The 23,034-nt window shown below is 38.1% G+C and overlaps 1 protein-coding gene across 2 annotated transcripts in view; it reads right to left on the reverse strand.

Annotated features, from left to right (window-relative positions):
- The window catches only part of LOC128703457 (FH1/FH2 domain-containing protein 3-like), a 40,645-nt gene extending 19,254 nt beyond the window's left edge, over positions 1-21,391 (reverse strand). Inside the window, exons 1-3 of one of the 2 annotated variants that reach the window (XM_070081184.1) lie at positions 19,336-21,391; positions 13,812-13,886; positions 12,876-13,068 (exon numbers count right to left, since the gene is read on the reverse strand). In XM_070081184.1, coding sequence (XP_069937285.1) covers positions 13,012-13,068; positions 13,812-13,886; positions 19,336-19,506 — 303 coding nt within the window. In that variant the 5' untranslated portion in view covers positions 19,507-21,391 and the 3' untranslated portion in view covers positions 12,876-13,011. Of the gene's footprint in view, positions 1-433; positions 1,884-12,875; positions 13,069-13,811; positions 14,858-19,335 lie in introns of those variants that run through there. The other variant, XR_011391380.1, reaches the window with a different exon arrangement.
- Between the last annotated feature and the right edge of the window lie 1,643 nt (positions 21,392-23,034).

Here is a 23,034-nt window from a genome sequence, read left to right on the forward strand (position 1 = left end):
GATGTTGCACATGTGTCTTAATTTCATCTTGTCGGTATTATATACCATTCTTACACAAATTGTTACTCATAAAGACCACAATACATTCTTACACAAATTGTTACTCATAAAGACCAAAAAAAAAAAAAAAAGTCACGAAAAATGGAATATAAAACTAATAAAAAACTGCCAAAGATTTATATCATTATATGAGCACTTTCAAATGCAGTGGAACCTCGGCTTATGAACTTAATCCGTTCCATGACCTTGTTCGTATCCTGATTTGTTTGTATGCTGAGTCAGTTTTCTTCATTTAAATTAACTGAAAAGCCATTAATCCTTTCCAGTGGAATTCCTGCTCTCAGAGGGAGGAAAAATACACTTAAATATAGAGCTAATATCAACTCTACAGCTTATTTATCTATCACAATTGCTCTAATATGACATAATAAACAATATAAATAACATAGAAACCTGATATATACTCTAGAATAAAATATGTCATTATGTGACAAGTGGAGGCGGCTATAACTGCTCCCGCATTGTTGTGGTATTCACTGCCATCTAGTGACAGCCTTTTGAAGCCGTCTATTATTATAATTATCATTATAGTACATTATTATTATATACGTATTATTATTATATTGATTCAGGCTTACTTTAGGGAACTGGAACACAGATCCAATTCCATAGATTAAGAGCCCCTCACCATGTATGTACTACTTCTACTAATAATAATACATAATAATAATAACAGTAGTGAAAAACTTCAAAAGGCTGCCAGTAGTTGGCACCACCATCAGCAAAACATTGGTAACCACTACTTTTCACATGTCTAGACTTAAGTAGCCTATAAGTATTAGGTTAAGTCTGCCTGAAATGCCTCGGCATGATAGTGGCTTTCTTTGCTCCAATCATGTTATATGTAAACACACACTGTAACCTTTGCAGAGAAATAAATATTTTATTTATTTATTTAAGGAACCTCCCTTGAGGAGGAAGTACACATTTTCAAATTTCGTTCGTATCCAGAAGCAAAAAATCGACCGAATGACGGTTCGTATCCTGAAAAGTTCGCATGGTGGGGCGTTCATAAGCCGAGGTTCCATTGTATAGGGAAAATGATTAATCCGTTCCCATGAAAAAATCCTATTGTTATTGGAATATTATACAATGATGGGGTTGTAAAAATAATTTAAACACTGCTTAATACTAAAATATGTAAATACAAAAGAATTAGATGAAATAAATGCAAATTTAACCTCACTTTGCTTTGCTGAAAAGAGTCGAGTGCCTACCAGGATAGTGCTGAGAAGGGAGGAGGAAATGTTATTGTTTGGAAGGAGAGTCCCCTTCTCTTTTCCCTATTTCGACCTGGTTGAAGCTCACCAGGTCCAAGGAACTTTGCTTCTGCCTTCTCCTCAGGAGTTTTGGAAATGTGACATAGTCTGGTCATTCCATTATTATTATTATTATTATTATAATCATGGGAGCGCTAAACCCGTAGGATTATACAGCGCATGTGGGGGGATGGAAGGTATTCAGGCTCAATTCAGGGAACTGGAGCATAGATCCAATTCCCTAGATCAAGAGCCCCTCACCAGCATCAAGGAACCTCCCTTAAGGGGTGTGATCATTCCAGACAATGCTATTATGGCTTGTTTGGGGTTTGTTGGGGTGGTACTTCTCTGCAAAGTTTTTGACGTCCATCCATTTGGCAAAGATTTCCTTGATTAATGAAGTAGGTACTTCCTTTATCTCCTCTTCTGATCCTGAAGAGAGTGCATCCATCTTAGACTTGTGCTCCTCCTTCTCAAGTTCCTGTAACTCCTCAGTGGTCAGTTCTTCCCTGTGCTCCTCCACTAACTCCTCCACATCACCATCACACATCCAGACTCATGGACCTGCCCAGAGAGACAATGTCCTCAGCTGTACCATTTCCTTCATTGCTTGGTTCTTCTCATTAACTTTCTTAGAACTCATGGTTAATGAATTTACTAGAAATTTATACGACAAAACACAAAATCACGTAAAAATTCACAGTTACAGTGCGGGTTGTTACAGTATGCAAACCTAAGTAATGTATATTAGAGCTGTGTACGTATTAGATGAATTAAATGTGGGCAGTCCTGGCTTTGTAAACAAGTGTAGCACACGGTGTCATGACTCATTTTGACCCATATAAGTTCTAGTACGCGAGTCGTATTCCAAAGAAAGGTCACATATCAAGCAAAATTTTTCATGTCCAAACAGGACGTATACCAAGTTGGACTTATTCCAAAGCGGACGTATACTGAGGTACCAGTGTATCTGTAAATGGTATCATAAGTTCTATGCACATAAAAGGCCCGAAGATCTGGAACTCGCTACTGGAACAGGTCAAAGATCCCCAGACAGCTTATAAATTTAGGACTTTGCTAAAAAATCATCTTATCTCACAATATTAGCCAAATCAACCGAACATCTACTAACTAGTCTTATTATGTGACCTCTAGGCTCTTAATTCTGCCAATCCATAAAATTCATCTTCTTTCTCAATATTAACCAAATCTGCCAAAACATCTTCTAATCAGTCTTATATGACCTCCTGGGTTTTAATTCTGCCATTCCATAAAATATTACCACCTGCACCATTACTTGTAAGTTAGATTTTGCACTAAGTTTAAATAAGATTTATTAAGTTCAAATAAGATTGTAAAACAGGTAACCACTATTCCTTGTTTAGTTTTAAATATAGTTACTATTATCTTATCTAGTTTTAATTAGTTACTATGTATTAAGATTAGTTTGCCCAAAATGCCTGGGCATGATAGTGGCTATCTTTGTGCTTAGTAAATAAAAATTGCAATTACACATAGTAACCTTTACAAAGAAATCAACTTTATTTATTTATTTATGTAAACAATGGGACACTTGCATGTATATTTCAATCCCACCTTTTCAAAGCTCACCAAATTAGAGACAAATGCTACTCTGTCTTACCTCTAGGGACTCTAAACAAATATGTGTTTCCACCAGGTGCCCTGTTCAATACATAGCTTGACCAGGAATGTTTTCTCACTCTTATATGATACATTCAGGTGTATATCTGCAGTGTAATCTATGATCATGTAGTCTTTATATTTCAATGATATCATATTTTCTTATTAACACATGACCATTTTTGTACAAAAACAGATGCCACCCAGTAATAGTTCAAATGAGCCAACAGACTCAGAGCTAGAGGCAGTTGTGATTCAAATACAAAGTTTCCCCTTCACTTTATGTGAATTCACTGTGGAAACTTGTCAGTAAACTACTGTCATCAGAGTGAGTGGTTGCTGTGCAGTTTTAACTCATGTGCCCCATTGGATGGTTGGTGTTCAGTGTGCATCATTGTGGTGGTGAGGGATACCATTGGATGGTTGGTGTTCAATGTGCATCATTGTGGTGGTGAGGTGCTATCTGAAGGATACCATTGGATGGTTGGTGTTCAGTGTGCATCATTGTGGTGGTGAGGTACCATTGCACAGTTGGTGTTCAGTGTGCATCATTGTGGTGGTGAGGTACCATCAGATGGTTGGTGTTCAGTGTACATCATTGTGGTAGTGAGGTACCATCAGACAGCTGGTGTTCAGTGTGCATCATTGTGGTGGTGAGGTACCATCGGACAGTTGGTGTTCAGTGTGCATCATTGTGGTGGTGAGGTACCATCGGATGGTTGGTGTTCAGTGTGCATCATTGTGGTGGTGAGGTACCATCAGTGTGCATCGGTTGGTGTTCAGTGTGCATCATTGTGGTGGTGAGGTACCATCGGACAGCTGGTGTTCAGTGTGCATCACTGTGATGGTGAGGTACCATCGGACGGTTGGTGTTCAGTGTGTATCATTGTGGTGGTGAGGTACCATCGGACGGTTGGTGTTCAGTGTGTATCATTGTGGTGGTGAGGTACCATCGGACGGTTGGTGTTCAGTGTGCATCATTGTGGTGGTGAGGTACCATCGGACGGTTGGTGTTCAGTGTGCATCATTGTGGTAGTGAGGTACCATCTGAGGGATACCTCTTCAAAAAGCAGTCTGTGGGTTTATATTCATATAAAAGAAAGCAATTTGAGTGTGGCAAATCCAATGAGCCTATTCTGAATTAAACTCTACACTAGTGAGGGAGACCTCTAGGCTTAAAATTGAATGTAACATGAGTTAGAATTTACAGGCAAGATTATTAGAGCTCAAACAAGAGGTGTAGTTTCCAAATTTAAGGTAAGATTTTATCTTGATCAAGATGTCAGCTACAGAGTTAGCACTGAAATAGATTAAAAAATGAGATAATATGGACTCAAACTTGTAGTATGGATTCTGTGTAAATACAACTGATTAAATGAATTCTTTTCTTGATTACCATTTGAAAAACTTTATGGCACAGAATACTCAAATTATATGTAAAAATCACTTAAGTTTGCATAGTTGATTTCCTTCCCTTCAACACAAGTTGGGTTTGTCTTGTTCCTTTCTCAGTGTCATCAAAGTATTTTGGATCTTTTTTCTCACATCATCTCTATTCTGGACATTCAACATGGCACCCAAGAGGAATATTAGTGATGCTAGAGGCATCAAGCAGAATGTAATAATCAGCTCAAAGGGTACTGAAGATGGAAACTTTAAATATGCATATGTGATGCATAATGCTTGTATGTTTTGTCTGGATGAATTTGGTAGGGTATGTAAAAGAAGAAAATTAAAAGTGAATATAGGAAAGAGTAAGGTGATGAGGATAACAAAAAGATTGGATATCAGATTCGAGTGAGAGAGTATGGAGGAGGTGAATGTATTCAGATATTTAGGACTGGATGTGTCAGCAGATGGGTTTATGAAGGATGAGGTGAATCATAGAATTGATGAGGGGAAAAGGGTGAGTGGTGCACTTAGGAGTCTGTGGAGACAAAAAACTTTGTCTAAGCAAATAGAGGAATGTATGTGAGTATAGTTATAACAACACTCTTATATGGGTGTGAAGCATGGGTGGTGAATGTTGCAATGAGGAGAAGGCTGGAGGCAGTGGAGATGTTATGTCTGAGGGCAATGTGTGGTGTGAATATAATGCAGAGAATTCGTAGTTTGAAAATTAGGAGGAGGGGTGGGATTACCAAAACTATTATCCAGAGGGCTGAGAAGGGGTTGTTGAGGTGGTTCAGACATGTAAGGAGAATGGAACAAAACAGAATGACTTTGAGTGTGTATAAATCTGTAGTGGAGGGAAGGCGGGGTAGGGGTCGGTCTAGGAAAGGTTGGAGGGAGGGGGTAAAGGAGGTTTTGTGTGCTAGGGGCTTGGACTTCCAGAAAGTATGCATGAGCATATTTGATAGGAGTGAATGGAGACAAATGGTTTTTAATACTTGATGTGCTGTTGGAGTGTGAGCAAGGTAAAATTTATGAAGGGATTCAGGTAAACTGGCAGGGTGGACTTGAGTTCTTGGGATGGGAAGTACAGTGTCTGCAATCTGAAGGAGGGGTGTTAATGTTGCAGTTTTATAACTGTAGTGTATAGCACCCCTCTGGCAAGACAGTGATGGAGTGAATGATGATGAAAGTTTTTCTTTTTTGGGATGCCCTACCTTGGTGGGAATCAGCCAGTGTGTTAATAAAAAATAAATAAAAATAATTCACCATACATACAATTAGACAGAACACAAGGAAATGTTAACAAGTGTAAAGACTAAGAAGAAAACAAGGAAAGTGTCCCTACTCAATGCTCAGAAAGTAAGACACAAAACCCTCATGTACAATACTGCAAAACATTGCTTAAGGAGAGTGTTTACAACAGTATGTTTGTGTGACTATTTGAAAACATTAGGAAAGGACAATCAACTTCATAACACAAAATGTGGAGTCAAGAGTACAGCAGCTGATCATACTGTCATGCAAAATTTCCCTGCATACTCTAAACAAATTATTTCTGAGAATGGTTCCAGTCTAAACTGAGTATTTAATGGTGACAATATAGGACAACCTTGAAGGTGCATGTCATCAAGAACCTACATTAACAAGCAAGTAAAAAGTGCAGCTTGTTACAAAGGAAGTAAATATTACCTTGTTTCTCTGAACAAATGCAACAGTTCAGTTGCAAGGCAATGGTAATTTACAGTGCTGTAAAACATCAAGACAAACCCTGTTTGTTGATTAAGGCATTATTTTATTCCTGCAGTCAAGATATACTTGGCCAGAAAGATAATCTTGCATTCAAGGTTCTCCTCACTCACTTTTGATAATGGAGAAGTTAGAAAGACATTTCAGCACAAATACATGTGCCTGGTTATGTAAAAACTCATCAGTAATGGATGATGGTTCCAAGACTGTTGTGCCAAAGTACTTGCATAAATTTAACATTGCAGATGTTCTTGTGTAAATGAAGGGTAGGGTTAATTATGACCTTCAGTGGTGAATAATTTATCTCTTTTTTCCTTTAAGTAAGGAAGGAGTTAGTTAGGTTGAGGAAACTGTGGATCTGGCAAGAACCAAGATATGAGGAGTTTGAAGATACAAATGAAATACTGCAAGAGGTTGACAAAGAAGGAATAGCCTAAGGAACCAAATTCATAGGAAAGAAGCCAATAAAAAATAATATGATTAAGAAGAACTTGAAGATAAACTACTTAACACTGTAGGAGCTATTTGAGGAAATCCAGGATATTGGTAAAATGCTTGAATTGTCACTTAAAAAAGATCTTGGGAAGTGTGGAAGCATTGTTCTGAAGAGGATTTTGGGGTAAACACTGATGCCTTACTATTTTAACAGTCCCTTCACAATAGTATATATATAAAACATTAAATTAATGCTTAAAGACTACATATCTAATAATTACTCTAAGTGCAATTATCAATAAGAAAGCATATTATCAAGAGATGCGAGGACACCCCAGTTTTTACAGGTTTTGTTTTAACACGTCAGTCGTCTCCCACCGAGGCAAGGTGACCCAAAGAAGAAAACACTTTCACCATCATTCACACATATCACTGTCTTTGCTGAGGTGCCCACATATGACAGTTTAGATGTCACTCCAAACAGCCAATATCCCAAACCCCTCCTTTAAGTTGACTGGATAAATATTTACTTAGATATGGCCAAAAAGGAAGCAAGGGGATGGTAACTCTTTCTCTTGTATAAATTACTAAATGTAAGAAGACAAAAAACTTAGTTTTTTTTTTTTGAGTCACCCTGCCTCAGTGGGAGAAGACCAGTAATTTTTTTTAACACATCGGCCATTTTCCACTAAGGCAAGGTAACCCGAAAAAGAAGAAACAATTTCATCATCACTGACTAACACTGTCTTGCCAATGGCATGCCGATATGACCAGTATGTTGATAAAGAAAAACATGTAAAATTCCTATGATCTGCAGCTTCAAGATTCACGAACCTTTAGTCTTGTCTCTTTAGTCTTGTCGACTATATTTCACTACAATGTGTCTACATCAGGGGCTACCAAACCCAGGGTTGTGACCCAATGTAAAATTGACGGAGATTCAGTGATTGTGTCTATAATGCTTTTTTCTTTTTACAAATGTTTGGTTTGATATTCTATACAGTAGGGTCCCACTTATACGGCAGGTTAGGTTCCAGGGTACCACCGTAGAGCGGAAATCGCCGTAAAGTGAAACACCTCTTTTTCCCACTTATAAATGCATACAAATACTAGATAACAAGTTTACACTAACATATATTAAGATAGTAAGTAAGTAAGCTTTTTCAGATATTCACAAATGCAGTTACATAGATTATCATGCATAGCAGCATATGTGTAAAGTACCTAGGATAACCCCAAAAAAGTCAGAGAGTATGACTTATTTTCATTGGGGTTAGCAGTAGAACTAGGCATTAAAAAACAATAAAAAAGTAAAATATACATATAGTATACTCATTACCTACCTTAAAATATTTGTAGTCTTAATCTAGGATGAGACAAGTAGTATTTATTGTAAGAAATGAAGTGTGGTGTGTATGGTAACCAGCCAGGCTACCATAGCAGGCCACCCCATCCACACATAATCTATAACATTTAAGCATTCCAGAGCAATAAAATGCATATACAGTTCACTCATTACTTACCTTAAAATATTTGTAGTCTTAATGTAGGGTCAGAGGTGAGTAAATGAGATAAAACAAATAAATGAGAGAGAGAGAGAATGAGTACATGAAAGAGGACACTCGTGGAGTTATGTTAACAAACCAGGCGAACGTGAGTTATGTAAACAAACAAAGTGTACACATCTGGTTTGTGTACAAGTTACATTGTGTACAAGTTGTCTCTACGTTGATACGGTAGAATAAATAAAGAGGAACACTCCCATTCTCATGTAACACCATTTTTTAGAAGAAATGACGCTCTGAGTGAAGGCATACGAAAGGAATAATTTTCTACAGTTACTCCCAGTAACAGATTTTCTCTTATGTTGGACTAGAGAAAACGTTATTCTTGCCATCACTTGTACAAGTGGGCGGGCTACCACATCTCATATTTTTTTTTTTTCAAAAAACCGGCCGTATCCCACCGAGGCAGGGTGGCCCAAAAAGAAAAACGAAAGTTTCTCTTTTTAAATTTAGTAATTTATACAGAAGGGATTACTAGGCCCTTGCTCCCGGCATTTTAGTTGCCTCTTACAACACACATGGCTTACGGAGGAAGAACTCTGTTCCACTTCCCCATGGAGATAAGAGGAAATAAACAAGAACAAGAATTAGAAAGAAAATAGAAGAAAACCCAGAGGGGTGTGTATATATATGCTTGTACATGTATGTGTAGTGTGACCTAAGTGTAAGTAGAAGTAGCAAGATGTCCCTGAAATCTTGCATGTGTATGAGACAGAATAAAAAGACATCAGCAATCCTACCATCGTGTAAAACAATTACAGGCTTCTTTTTTATTTATTCTACTGTGGGGTGTATTTATTGCACACCCTACCAAATTCATCCACCAATCTCTGCAACTTCTCTTCAGAATCTCCCAAGAGCACAGTGTCATCAGCAAAGAGCAGCTGTGACAACTCCCACTTTGTGTGTGATTCTTTATCTTTTAACTCCACGCCTCTTGCCAAGACCCTCGCATTTACTTCTCTTACAACCCCATCTATAAATATATTAAACAACCATGGTGACATCACACATCCTTGTCTAAGGCCTACTTTTACTGGGAAAAAATTTCCCTCTTTCCTACATACTCTAACTTGAGCCTCACTATCCTCGTAAAAACTCTTCACTGCTTTCAGTAACCTACCTCCTACACCATACACTTGCAACATCTGCCACATTGCCCCCCTATCCACCCTGTCATACGCCTTTTCCAAATCCATAAATGCCACAAAGACCTCTTTAGCCTTATCTAAATACTGTTCACTTATATGTTTCACTGTAAACACCTGGTCCACACACCCCCTACCTTTCCTAAAGCCTCCTTGTTCATCTGCTATCCTATTCTCTGTCTTACTCTTAATTCTTTCAATTATAACTCTACCATACACTTTACCAGGTACACTCAACAGACTTATCCCCCTATAATTTTTGCACTCTCTTTTATCCCCTTTGCCTTTATACAAAGGAACTATGCATGCTCTCTGCCAATCCCTAGGTACCTTACCCTCTTCCATACATTTATTAAATAATTGCACCAACCACTCCAAAACTATATCCCCACCTGCTTTTAACATTTCTATCTTTATCCCATCAATCCCGGCTGCCTTACCCCCTTTCATTTTACCTACTGCCTCACGAACTTCCCCCACACTCACAACTGGCTCTTCCTCGCTCCTACAAGATGTTATTCCTCCTTGCCCTATACACGAAATCACAGCTTCCCTATCTTCATCAACATTTAACAATTCCTCAAAATATTCCCTCCATCTTCCCAATACCTCTAACTCTCCATTTAATAACTCTCCTCTCCTATTTTTAACTGACAAATCCATTTGTTCTCAAGGCTTTCTTAACTTGTTAATCTCACTCCAAAACTTTTTCTTATTTTCAACAAAATTTGTTGATAACATCTCACCCACTCTCTCATTTGCTCTCTTTTTACATTGCTTCACCACTCTCTTAACCTCTCTCTTTTTCTCCATATACTCTTCCCTCCTTGCATCACTTCTACTTTGTAAAAACTTCTCATATGCTAACTTTTTCTCCCTTACTACTCTCTTTACATCATCATTCCACCAATCGGAGAGCTCCTCTTCCCTCCTGCACCCACTTTCCTGTAACCACAAACTTCTGCTGAACACTCTAACACTACATTTTTAATCCTACCCCATACCTCTTCGACCCCATTGCCTATGCTCTCATTAGCCCATCTATCCTCCAATAGCTGTTTATATCTTACCCTAACTGCCTCCTCTTTTAGTTTATAAACCTTCACCTCTCTCTTCCCTGATGCTTCTATTCTCCTTGTATCCCATCTACCTGTATTTATCATCTTTATATGTTATGCATTGTGTTTATTATATAATTTTGAAAAAAATATTATAGCTGGATTAATAAAAATGTGTATATTAATGTAATATATGACATTTAATGAGACTCGGTGATTATTATTACTAATATGGTGTCACTTGTATAAGTCGTCTGGATACCACATCTCATATTTATGTTTATTTATTCTACTGTGGAGTGTATTTATCATCTTTATACGTTATGTATCATGTTTACTATATAATTTTGAAAAAATATCATACATGGATTAATGAAAATGTGTATATTAACCCTAGGTAGTAGGTTGGTAGACAACAACCGCCCAGGGAGGTACTACCGTCCTGCCAAGTGAGTGTAAAACGGAAACCTTTAATTGTTTTACATGATGGTAGGATTGCTGGTGTCCATTTTTCTGTCTCATAAACATGCAAGGTTTCAGGTACGTCTTGCTACTTCTACTTACACTTAGGTCACACTACACATACATGTACAAGCATATATGTATATACACACCCCTCTGGGTTTTCTTCCATTTTTCTTACTAGTTCTTGTTCTTGTTTATTTCCTCTTACCTCCATGGGGAAGTGGAACAGAATTCTTCCTCCGTAAGCCATGCGTGTTGTAAGAGGCGACTAAAATGCCGGGAGCAAGGGGATAGTAACCTCTTCTCCTGTATATATTACTAAATGTAAAAGGAGAAACTTTTGTTTTTCCTTTTGGGCCACCCCACCTCGGTGGGATACGGCCGGTGTGTTGAAAGAAAGAAAGAAAGAAAGTGTATATTAACGTAATATACGGCATTTAATGAGACAATGATTATTATTGAGTATTATTATCATTACTAATATGGCATCTCGAGACATAAGACACTCTTACTGATTTTAATGTGTACCTGCACGCCAGCACAGTGTGTAAGTCTATTTAGGTACAGGTATACATAAGTATAATTATCAGAGTATATATAAAATATATTGGTAGTAGGTTGGTAGACAGCAACCACCCAGGGAGGTACTACCGTCCTGCCAAGTGAATGTAAAACAAAAGCCTGTAATTGTTTTACATGATGGTAGGATTGCTGGTGTTTTTTGTCTGTCTCATAAATATGCAAGATTACAGGTATGTCTTGCTACTTCTACTTACACTTAGGTCACACTACACATACATGTACAAACATATATATACACTCATCTGGGTTTTCTTCTATTTTCTTTCTTGTTCTTGTTTATTTCCTCTTACCTCCATGGGGAAGTGGAACAGAATTCTTCCTCCGTAAGCCATGCGTGTTGTAAGAGGCGACTAAAATGCCGGGAGCAAGGGGATAGTAACCTCTTCTCCTGTATATATTACTAAATGTAAAAGGAGAAACTTTCGTTTTTCCTTTTGGGCCACCCCGCCTCGGTGGGATACGGCCGGTGTGTTGAAAGAAGAAGATATAAAATATGAAATAACTTTTAAAAACACTTGAAATTTTGGAGTTTCCGGACACAATGGAGAGACGTGGTTCTTACGGAGCTCATGGAGAATGTAAACAAACAGGGTAGGGGTGCGGTGACCGTATTAGAAAGTCAGGTGGGGGAGCCGTATAGAGAGTTTAGGTCATAATTTGAAATGACCGCATTAGCGGAACTCCGTAAAGCGAAATGCCATAAAGCAGGGCCCTGCTGTATATCTACCACAATTTGCTGAGGTGCTAGGTAATTACCTCCATCATTTACACTACAAAGAAAATGTGAATGGGTTGTGGAGAAATAAATTTGAGAACTAGTAATCAAAAATGCCTTCAACCCTCCTGATGACTGTAATAAATCTTAAGCTTTAAATGTGCATCAATCTGTGATGATCTCTCCATGAGTCTTATGTTTTTTCTTCTTGTTGAGGGTTTCAAGAGCCACTCACAGCTTTCACTTATCAAGCCCTGCTTCCTGATGTATAGGGAAGAAACAATACCCAAAGTTGGGCAATGACAGGAAAGGGAACAGGACTTTCCTTTGCAAACAGAAACAGGAACAAAACATTCTGAGTCAAGTCAGTTGGAGCCCATACCAAAGCCCCAGCAGATTGGGAGACCTACTCCCTCACCTGAGTTCAGTAACTTACTTCTTGCCAAAACTTGTGAAATATGCATACAGTGGAAAAATGAAGCTGATCAATGGTGCCAGCTGGCCCAGTGGATAACGCATTGGTCTGAAGTTTTATGACTCTCTGACTGCGGGTTCAAGCCCCACCTGTGGTATGGTTTGTTTGCAATCGTGTCACTACGATTTCATGAGCCCCTATAATAATGTGCCCACTGGGCAGAATAAAGTGAGGATAAGCATTCCATATAGAATGGGAGAAATTTGTCACTGATGTGAGAGCACAACACCCCCATACCAAGGCTGGTACTGAAGTCACATTTTATTTCTCTCTGGTGTGTGAAAAAGTACAATGTGTACTTTTTCAAATTTAAACATTTGTCAATGCATACCTCTACGATCATCTTCCCGCGAGTCTTATTTGTCTCGCGGTGGTTTGCCTTCTTCTGAGTTTGTTGTAGTACACATTATCGGCAGGTCCTGTACTCCAGGGCAAACTCATTTATTGTTGAGCACACTTGTTGAACCTTAATGTCCTGGGGTAAGTATAGTGGTGAACCCAACCACACTAGAAACTGTTGAAATCTGTAAACAAACACTGCTAGTTACAAACATTTTGCTGCACCAAAATTAGAAAATTACATTAACCAAAGCTTTGTTATATTTCATTAATCAATCAAGAAAGACCAACAGAGTGAGACTGTGAAAGAGTAAATAATTCTTTATTAAAATTGTTTAATTTACTTACATAAAGGTGTTCATGTTGTAATATTGTTCACATTGTAAAATGCTGTAATACTTTACCTTTTACTTTAAAACAGAAACATTCTATTATTCCTGGGTCACCAATGATTCAAAGAAAGCACATTCACCAACATTCACTCAATTGTCATCTTTCCAGAAGTGTTGACATTACAGAGTATCCTCTGACTGCAACATCTCCACCCCTCCAAAGTGCAGACACTACCCTTTCCACCTCCGGGACTCAAGTCCAGCTAACTGGTTTCCCTGAATAACTTCATAAAAATTTATGCAGAAAAAGCCACATGGGAATGGAAATCTTTAGCTCAAGATCCTTCAGACTTGCTATGCAATGTTGCAAAACTAGCAACAGATAGTAGGGGAAAAATTCTCTCTGAGGTGAAGCAGAAGTAAAGTGCCAGACCATGTCACAGTGACTTATTCTGCACTGTTAAGATCACCTGTTTGCCAATGTATTTCATAAAATTTTGTATTATTAAAAATCCTTTTGATATCTAAAAATCTGACCATCTTGATATTTTCTTATAATGGTGCTAGACATTCAATACTGCTTCTGTGCTCCTTACCCAGTCATCAATCGCTGATAAATAATTCCCAGAACAAATATATGCTCTGCACAGTCTGCTAAAAACTCCGATATTCTGAAACACAAGGAAGAAAAAGTTAGTGTTCATCTGTCTCCAACTCAGCAGACAGAGGCTCACACTCCAACAGCACATCAAGTATTAAAAACCATTTGTCTCCATTCACTCCTATCAAATACGCTCACACATGCTTGCTGGAAGTCCAAGCCCCTCGCACACAAAACCTCCTTTATCCCCTTCCTCCAACATTTCTTAGGCCAACCCCTACCTCGCCTTCCCTCCACTACAGATTTATACACTCTTGAAGTCATTCTATTTCGTTCCATTCTCTCTACATGTCCAAACCACCTCAACAACCCTTCCTCAGCCCTCTGGACAACAGTTTTGGCAATCCCGCACCTCCTCCTAACTTCCAAACTATGAATTCTCTGCATTATATTCACACCACACATTGCCCTCAGATATGACATATCCACTGCCTCCAGCCTTCTCCTCGCTGCAACATTCATCACCCATGCTTCACACCCATATAAGAGCATTGGTAAAATTATACTTTCATACATTCCACTCTTTGCTTCCAAGGACAAAGTTCTTTGTCTATCTTTGTTTATCACTTAACATGAATTAAACATTTTATGGAATAATGTTAAAACATAACACATAAATAACCATTTAAGTAACATTTATGAAGAGATTCAGGGAAATCGGCAAGCCGGACTTAATTCCTGGAGATGGGAAGTACAGTGCCGGCACTCTGAAGGAGGGGTGTTAATGTTGCAGTTTTATAACTGTTGTGTAAGCATGCCTCTGGCAAGACAGTAATGGAGTGAATGTTGATGAAAGTTTTTTTTTTTTCAGGCTACCTTGCCTTGGTGGGAAATGGCTGATGTGTTAATAAATAATAATTAAGTACTCTACTGTACACCTAATATAGCACCGTACACACAATGTACAATTATGTTACAATAAACATTAAAAATAAAGGAATCAAAAGTATAGTTTACCAAGTGAATTTTGTTAAATTAGACACATGTATAGTTTACCAAGTGAATTTTGTTAAATTAGACACATGTGCAACTCTTGGGGGGTATCTTTATTGAGGAAACGTTTCGCCACACAGTGGCTTCATCAGTCCATACATAGTACAAGATGTCGGTGAAAAGGAAGATCCTTACTTCACCTGAAGGAAGTGCTAAGAACCAAAGGAAGGCTCTTGATCTCGAGGTAAAAATGAAGGTTATAAATGAGTATGAAGCTGGTAAGAAAGTACAAGTGATAGCCGATGACTTGAAGGTGGCGCATTCTACCATTTCCACTAACATGAAGGATAAAGATAGAGTGAAAGAGGCAGTGAGAGCATCGACAGGATTTAAAGCCATAATAACTAGGCAGCAGAAAGGCCTCATTCAAGAACTGGAGAAATTACTGGTGATGTGGTTTGACTACCAGATACAAAAAAGAATGCCGATGAGCCTTTCACTTATTCAAGCCAAGGCACACATTATCTTTGAGACTTTGAAGGCAGGTGAAGGCGAGGAATCAACATAAACATTTACAGCAAGTCACGGATGAATAAAAAGTTTGATTAAATAACGTAGAAGCACGAAAAAGCTACCCAAATTAATAAAAACTGACATATATGGAGAGGCACTGGAGGATGTGTAGGGCTGGGGCTATACAAGAGAGTGGAGAAGGCACCAGCAGTCTCAGTAATTCATGCTTCACCATGATGTACGGACGTGTAAGCTCACGGCACTATAAAAATAATGTATAATTATTCTATTACTATCAATAAAGGTTATCTACCTATCATATCCATTCCAGACTAATATTAGGTATAACACAAATAATGTAGAAGCATGATAAAGATGCCCAAATTAATAAAAACTGATATTATATAGAGAGGTACTGAAGAGCGGAGGGTGGAGAGGGATAAAAAAAAAAAAAGTGACCACGACCATAACAGAAAATGTTACGCGCCTGAAGAGTAACTATAGAAAATGACTCTTACCCTATGCAAAGACTGAAAAAAGTGTGATTTTCTCAAAACAAAAAATTTCCCAAGTAATCAGCTATGTACGTGTTTCCTGGAATCTTGGAAGTAAGTCAGTGACCTGCTTCATGTTTATTACTGTTAATAATAAACAGACTGAAAGGAATTTTCCAACAAACATAAAACCAAATGTTTTACTATTTGGGTGGTGACACTTTTGAAGTGTCGGTAAGGGGTCATTCCTCGATTAGCGATGAAATCGTTTACCGACAGGGTCTTAGGCCCCTATCTCTGTTGTTAAGTGAGGAGAGGCTGTATTCACTTTGCACCCTATATTAAGACTACAAATATTTTAATGAGTGTACACTATATGCATTTTATCACTCTAGGGCTCTTTAACCCTTTGACTGTTTTGGTTGTATATATACGTCTTACGAGTCAGTGTTTCGGACGTATATATACTCAATAATTCTAGCGGCTTCAAATCAACCAGGAGAAAGCTGGTAGGCCCACATGTGAGAGAATGGGTTTGTGTGGTCAGTGTGCACCACATAAAAAAAATCCTGAAGCAAGCAGTGCATAATGAGAAAAGAAAAAACTCTGACCGTTTTTTTGGATTAAAATGCAGACTTTGAGGTGTACTTTCGTATAGTATTTATCGTTGTATTCTCGTTTTCATGGTCTCATATGATAAAATGGAAAACATATTACAGAAATAGAGATGATTTTGATTAGTTTCACAATGAAAACGACCTTGAAATTGAGCTCAAAGTAGTGGAAATGTTCTATTTTTACCAATGTTCAGGAGTAAGCAAATCACACCACACGTCCAATACATGTCAACTGGGGAGTCTAATATTCTTTCACTAGTGCACTGATATTATTTATACCATTTTTACAATAATGCAGTAGTCTGCATAACAGTAAATTTTGTATTTTTTGTATGAATAAAAAATCAAAACAGAAAGTAATAGTAATATAAGAGGGGCCTAGAGATGTGACTAATGAATAGAGGATATGCTATTTTAGTGCCAAGAATGTCTACACTGTTTATTCTGGACCCTATTTTGAAATTGGCATCTTTTTTAATTTGCATGAAATTGGCCAGATTGCCAATTTCTGACCACTTTATTGGGTAGTTCAAATCGGTAAATGGGCGTTTTTTTTGTACTCATCTGATAGAAAAAATGGAGTTCTAAAGAAATAGCTATGAGTTTGGTCAACTGGAACAACGGAATTGGCCAAAAACAGGGCTCAAAGTCAGTGAAATCGCCGATGCGTATATGTCGCTGAGATCACTAACTTCGCGGGAGCGTAATTCTGTGAGTTTTTGACCAAATTTTCTACTTTTGGCATCATTACCATCGGGAAAAGATTCTCTATCACTTCATAAGAAAAATAATTTATTTTTTCCAAAAATTTTGCAACATAGAATAACAATTTCAGAAAGGGGCTTGCGACAGTCAAAGGGTTAAATGTTGAAGTATATTATGTGTGGGTAGGGTGGGGTGGCCTGGCTGGCTACCATACCTGCCACACCTAACTTCTTACAATAAACACTATTCACTTCTCACCCTACATTAACCCTTTGACTGTCAAGGTCGTATATATACGTCTTACGAGGTACCGTGTTTGACGTATATATACTCATAAATTCTAGCAGCTTCAAATGAAGCAGGAGAAAGCTGGTAGGCCCACATGTGAGAGAATGGGTCTGTGTGGTCAGTGTGCACCATATAAAAAAAATCCTGGAGCATGCGGTGCATAATGAGAAAAAAAAATCTGACCTTTTTTTTAATTAAAATGCCGACTTTGTGGTCTATTTTCGTATAGTATTTATGGTTGTATTCTCGTTTTCTTGGTCTCATTTGATAGAATGGAAAACATATTATAGAAATAGAGGTGATTTTGACTGATTTTACTATAAAAAAAACCTGGAAATGGAGCTCAAAGTAGGGGAAATGTTTAATTTTTGCCGATGTTCAAAAGTAAGCAAATGATATCATTGTCCAATAAATGTCCAACTAGCCATTCTAATATGCAGTCATGAATGGGTTGATGTTATTTATACAATTATTACAGTATTGCAGTAGTCTGCATAACAGTAAATCTTCTATTTTTTGTTTGAATAAAAATTCAAAATAGAAAGCAAGAGTAATATCACAGGGGCCTGGAGACATGACTGATGAACGAAGAAACTGTTATTTTAGAGCCAGAAATGTCTGCATTGTTCATTCTGAACCTTATTTTGAAATTGTCATACTTTTTAATTTTCATGAAATTGGCCAAATTGCAAATTTCTGACCACGTTATTGGGTAGTTGAAATAGGTAAATGGGCAGTTTCTTGTACTCAATCGATAGAAAAAATGGATTTCTAAAAAAAATAGTTATGAGTTTGGTCGCCTGGAACAATGGAATTAGCCAAAAATAGGGATCAAAGTGGGTGAAATTGCCAATTTGTAAATATTGCTGAGGTCGCTAACTTCGTGAGAGCGTAATTCCGTCAGTTTTCCATCAAATTTTGTGTTTTTGGTGTCATTACAATCGGGAAAAGATTCTCTATCATTTCATAAGTTTTTTTTTTTTTTTTTTAAATTTTGCGACACCAGGAGACACTTCAGGATTGGGGGTTGCGACAGTAAGTAATGAGTGTACTGTGTGTGTATTTTACTTTTTATTGTTTTTTAATGCCTTGTTCTACTGCTAACTTAATAAATGTTAGTGTAAACTTATCTGACATTTATAACTGGAAACAAATGGCATTCTGCTTTCCTGTGATGTCCACTTTCTGGCAGTAGCCTGGAACCTAACCTGCCATATAAGTGGGGCCCTACTGTACAGGCTTCCGCTTTACACTCACTTGGCAGGATGGTAGTACCTCCCTGGGTGGCTGCTGTCTACCAACCTACTACCTAAAATAATGTAATTTATATGCAATAAAACATTGTTAGGCACAAAAGAAAGCCACTAATGCAATTCAGGCAAGTAGAATTTCTTATAATTTCTCATATTAACAATAGAGTGAAGACTGACTGTTTGTATTCTAGCACTCTTCACCTGTCTAGACTTAAGTAGTCTATAAGTATTAGGTTAAGTCTGCCCAAAATGCCTAGGCATGATAGTGGTTTTCTTTGCTCCATTCATACTGCATGTAAACACACATTGTAACCTTAACAAAGAAATAAATATTTTATTTTATTTTATTTTTATGGTGTGAAGAAGCATTTCCATGCATAATTATTATTATATTCATGGGAAGTGCTAAACCCACACGGTTCATTCAATGGAACATGGCAGAGGTGAACAAGATTTCAGAACAGAAGAGGTGGAGGTGTTAAGGGGAGGACATGAACAGAATGGGAAGGGGAATAAGGGGAAATGCAGTTAAAAAATTCTGCAATAAAGGTGGAAGTCTCAGAGAGCAATACAGGCAGAGCAACCATGTCAGTCATCAGCTAAATGTCAAAGCAAATTCTGATGAAATGAAGAAAAATTACCCTGTTTGTTATTACCTTCTGCATGTTCTCATAGTCTAGCTTAAAGATCCAGAGTTTTAATCTGGCGGGAAGTTCAGATATGGACGACAGCATCATAAAAAACTGTTCTGCCGACCCAAGAGGAAGGTATGGGTTGCAAATGGTGGCTTCTTGAATCTTGTGCTTCTCTTCAGGTGTTGGTAACATTGTAGTCAATAATTTCTGCAAGATAAGAAAATAAGTTATTCAGCACAAAACACTATGTCATTTTTAGCTTCTGGGGTATACCTGGAGAGGGTTTCGGGGGTCAACGCCTCCATGGTTTGGTCTATGACCAGGCCTCGTGGTGGATCAGGGCCTGATCAAGTGGGCTGTTACTGCTGGCTACACATAGACTGATATACACACCACAGATTGGCTGGTCATGTACTGACTTTAGGTACCTGTCCAGTGCCTTCTTCAAGACAGCCAGGTGTCTCTTATTCAGTCAGGATCTCATGACCAATAGAAATAAAATAGGCCTAATTATTATTAACAAAGTCTAGAATAAATCGTTAAATTGGTTTAGAAAGACACTTAAGCAAACACTATGACATATTTATTAGAAAACGTTTCGGTCCTGGGACCTTGATCACTTCTAACATACAGAGGTAGAAAGACATTATATATATAGGCGGAGAGTGAGATGTGAGTGACGCACGTGACCTGAGGAATGTCATGTTGGGATGAGGACGGGTAGACAATGAAATCATGTGACTCCTGTGTTGTTGGGTTGGTGGTGCTTAAGTATCATGTATGCCAATGTTTTTGAAATTTTGTAGTTTCCAGTGTTGCGTTCTACAGTGTTGGTGACGGCGATTAGTGAGGCTTCTAGGCACCGTCGGCGTCTGAAGTCTGGTTCTGTGAGAATGAGTTGTGCCTCATTCCAGTTCATCAAATGCCCCGTGGAGTCTCTGTGGAGGACACAGGCGTACCTTACATCGTCTCTGTTAGAGGCATTTTGATGCTCATTCAGGCGGACTGCAAGATCTCTGCCTGTCTCGCCTACATATTTCTTGGGACAGAACCCACAGGGGATAGTGTAGACGCCTGCTGTACTTCTAGAGTGACTACACTCTAAAGAATGGGCGAGGATGTTGTTGTTGGAAGGTTCATCTGAACTGTGGTGTCAGCATGCTTTTGGCAAGACAGTGACAGCATGAATGATGGTGAATGTGCTTCCTCTTTGTTGTGGTGAGTCACCACTACCTTGATGAGAGATGGCTGGTGTATTAAACAAAGAAAATATAGTCCAATTCATTAACAATTCCTTCATTAACTGGAATACCAGGAATGTGATTCATTTGCTAGCTGGAACATCACTAATATAACTACAGTACTTTGTTAATTGGAACAGCAATGCAAGCCTAGTTTGATAAATGTCTCCTGGAGTTTAACCCCACCAAGTGTAAAGTCATGAAGCTTAGTGAAGGACAAACAAGACCACAGATGGAGTGGCCGGTGGCCTGGTGGCAAAAGTTCTCACTTCATAGGGTGAGGGGTCTGGGTTTGACTCCCGGCAAGGGTTGAAACATTGGGTGTGTTTCCTTACACTGGTTGTCCATGTTCACCCATCAGTAAAATGGGTACCTGGGCATTAGTCAACTGGTATGGGTTGGATCCTGGGACAAAACTGACCTAATTTGCCTGAAATGCTCTGCATAACAAGTGGCTTTCTATATAGTAGTATGTCATTGATGTCAGCTAGGCCTGCATACCTTGTACATGTACTTTAGGGGACCTAAATGCTAAAGTAGGAGAAGCATTTAGAGAGGGTGTGGTAGGTAAGCTTTGGGTGCCAGGTGTAAATGATAATGGGGGCATTTGATTGAAATTTGTATAGAAAGGGGCTTGGTTATAGGTAACACATATTTTAAGAAAAAGAGGGTAAAGAAGTATACAAGATATGATATAGGGCATAATGATAGTAGTTTGTTGGACTAGATATTGATAAATAAAATACTGATGGGTAGACTTCAGGATGTACTTGTTTATAGAGGGGCCACAGCTATATCAGATCACTTTTTAGCTGTAGGTACAGTGAGAGTAAAAGATAGATGGAATACAAGGAAAATGGAAGCAGCAAGAAAGAGGTGAAGGTTTATAAACTAAAGGAGGAGGCAGTTAGGGTAAGATATAAACAACTGTTGGAGGACAGATGGGCTAGTGAGAGTATAGGCAATGGGGTAAAAGATGTATGGGGCAAGTTTAAGAATATAGTGTTAGTGTGTTCAGCAGAAGTTTGTGGTTACAGGAAAGTGGATGTGGGAGGAAAGAAGAGCTATTGGTGGAATGATGATGTAGAGAGAGTAGTAAGAGAGAAAAAGTAAGCATATGAGGAGTTTTTACAAAGTAGAAGTGATGCAAGGAGGTAGGAGTATATGGAAAGAAAAAGAAAAGTTAAGAGAGTGGTGAAGCAATGTAAAAAGAGAGCAAATGAGAGAATGGGTGAAATATTATCAATATTTTAACTGACTCCTCATAGACATGTCCTGGGCAAACTGCCACAAGACATCACTAAAGTAACCTACGGACTACATAACGAGACAGCAGTAAACAACTTTATAGCAGCTATGAATAACATCAATTGGCAAAATGAGCTCGAAACATATACAGATATGAATGAATGTATAAATAATTTTCTAAAAGAAACCCAAAGCCTCTATAACAAACATTGCCTCAAAAAAACTAAACAGATCACAGCAAAGAGACTGAATAATCCCTGGCTAACACCAAGCATCCTCAAATCCATTAACACAAAGCACAAATATGAAAAACAGTATAGAATGGGTCAAATAACTAGAGAACAGTCTAAACGTTACTCGTCAGCACTTACCAGCCTGATAAGAAGATCTAAAAAATTGTATTATGAAAATAGATTGCATAACATCAAAGGTGATATGAAAAATACATGGAAAACTCTATCTGCAATTCTTGGAAATAAAAAGTTATCCAAAAACAAAACAATCAAACTAACAAAATCAGATGAACCCCCACTCACACCTACTGAAACAGCAAACAGACACAACGTTTTCTTCTCCACCATAGGTAAAAATCTAGCGAAGCAAGCATAAACACCCGTCCATCAGACTACCTTATAGGTACCTACCCAAATACGCTATTCCTAGCTCCAACCAACCCCATAGAATTTACGCTCATCATAAGCACCCTTAAAAACAAGGCAGGAGACATAAACAGCTTGCCTGCTTTTATGCACAAAAAAGCTTCTCAAGTATTGTTACCAATTATTGCAACGCTCTTTAACAAATCCATTGAATCAGCTACCTTCCCAACAATCCTCAAAATAGCGAGGGTCACTCCGATCCACAAAGGAGGTGACCAAGCTGACTTGAATAACTATAGACCAATATCTAACTTACCACTGCTCTCTAAAATCTTTGAAAAATTAATTCATAGACGGATCTATTCCTACCTTGTTTCACACAACATATTAAACCCTTGTCAGATTGGATTCAGGGATAATAAAAGCACGAATGATGCTATCATACACATGCTAGAACTAATATACACCGCACTCGAAAAGAAAGAAGTCCCACTGGGCATTTTCATTGATTTACGTAAAGCTTTCGATACAGTCGACCATGAACTGCTGTACTCCAAATTAACGCACTAAGGCATCAGAAGCCACTCCCTCAACTACCTAAAATCATACCTTAGTAACAGAACTCAATATGT

This window comes from Cherax quadricarinatus, unplaced genomic scaffold (assembly GCF_038502225.1).
Source record: "Cherax quadricarinatus isolate ZL_2023a unplaced genomic scaffold, ASM3850222v1 Contig1918, whole genome shotgun sequence".
NCBI classification, from domain to species: domain Eukaryota; kingdom Metazoa; phylum Arthropoda; class Malacostraca; order Decapoda; family Parastacidae; genus Cherax; species Cherax quadricarinatus.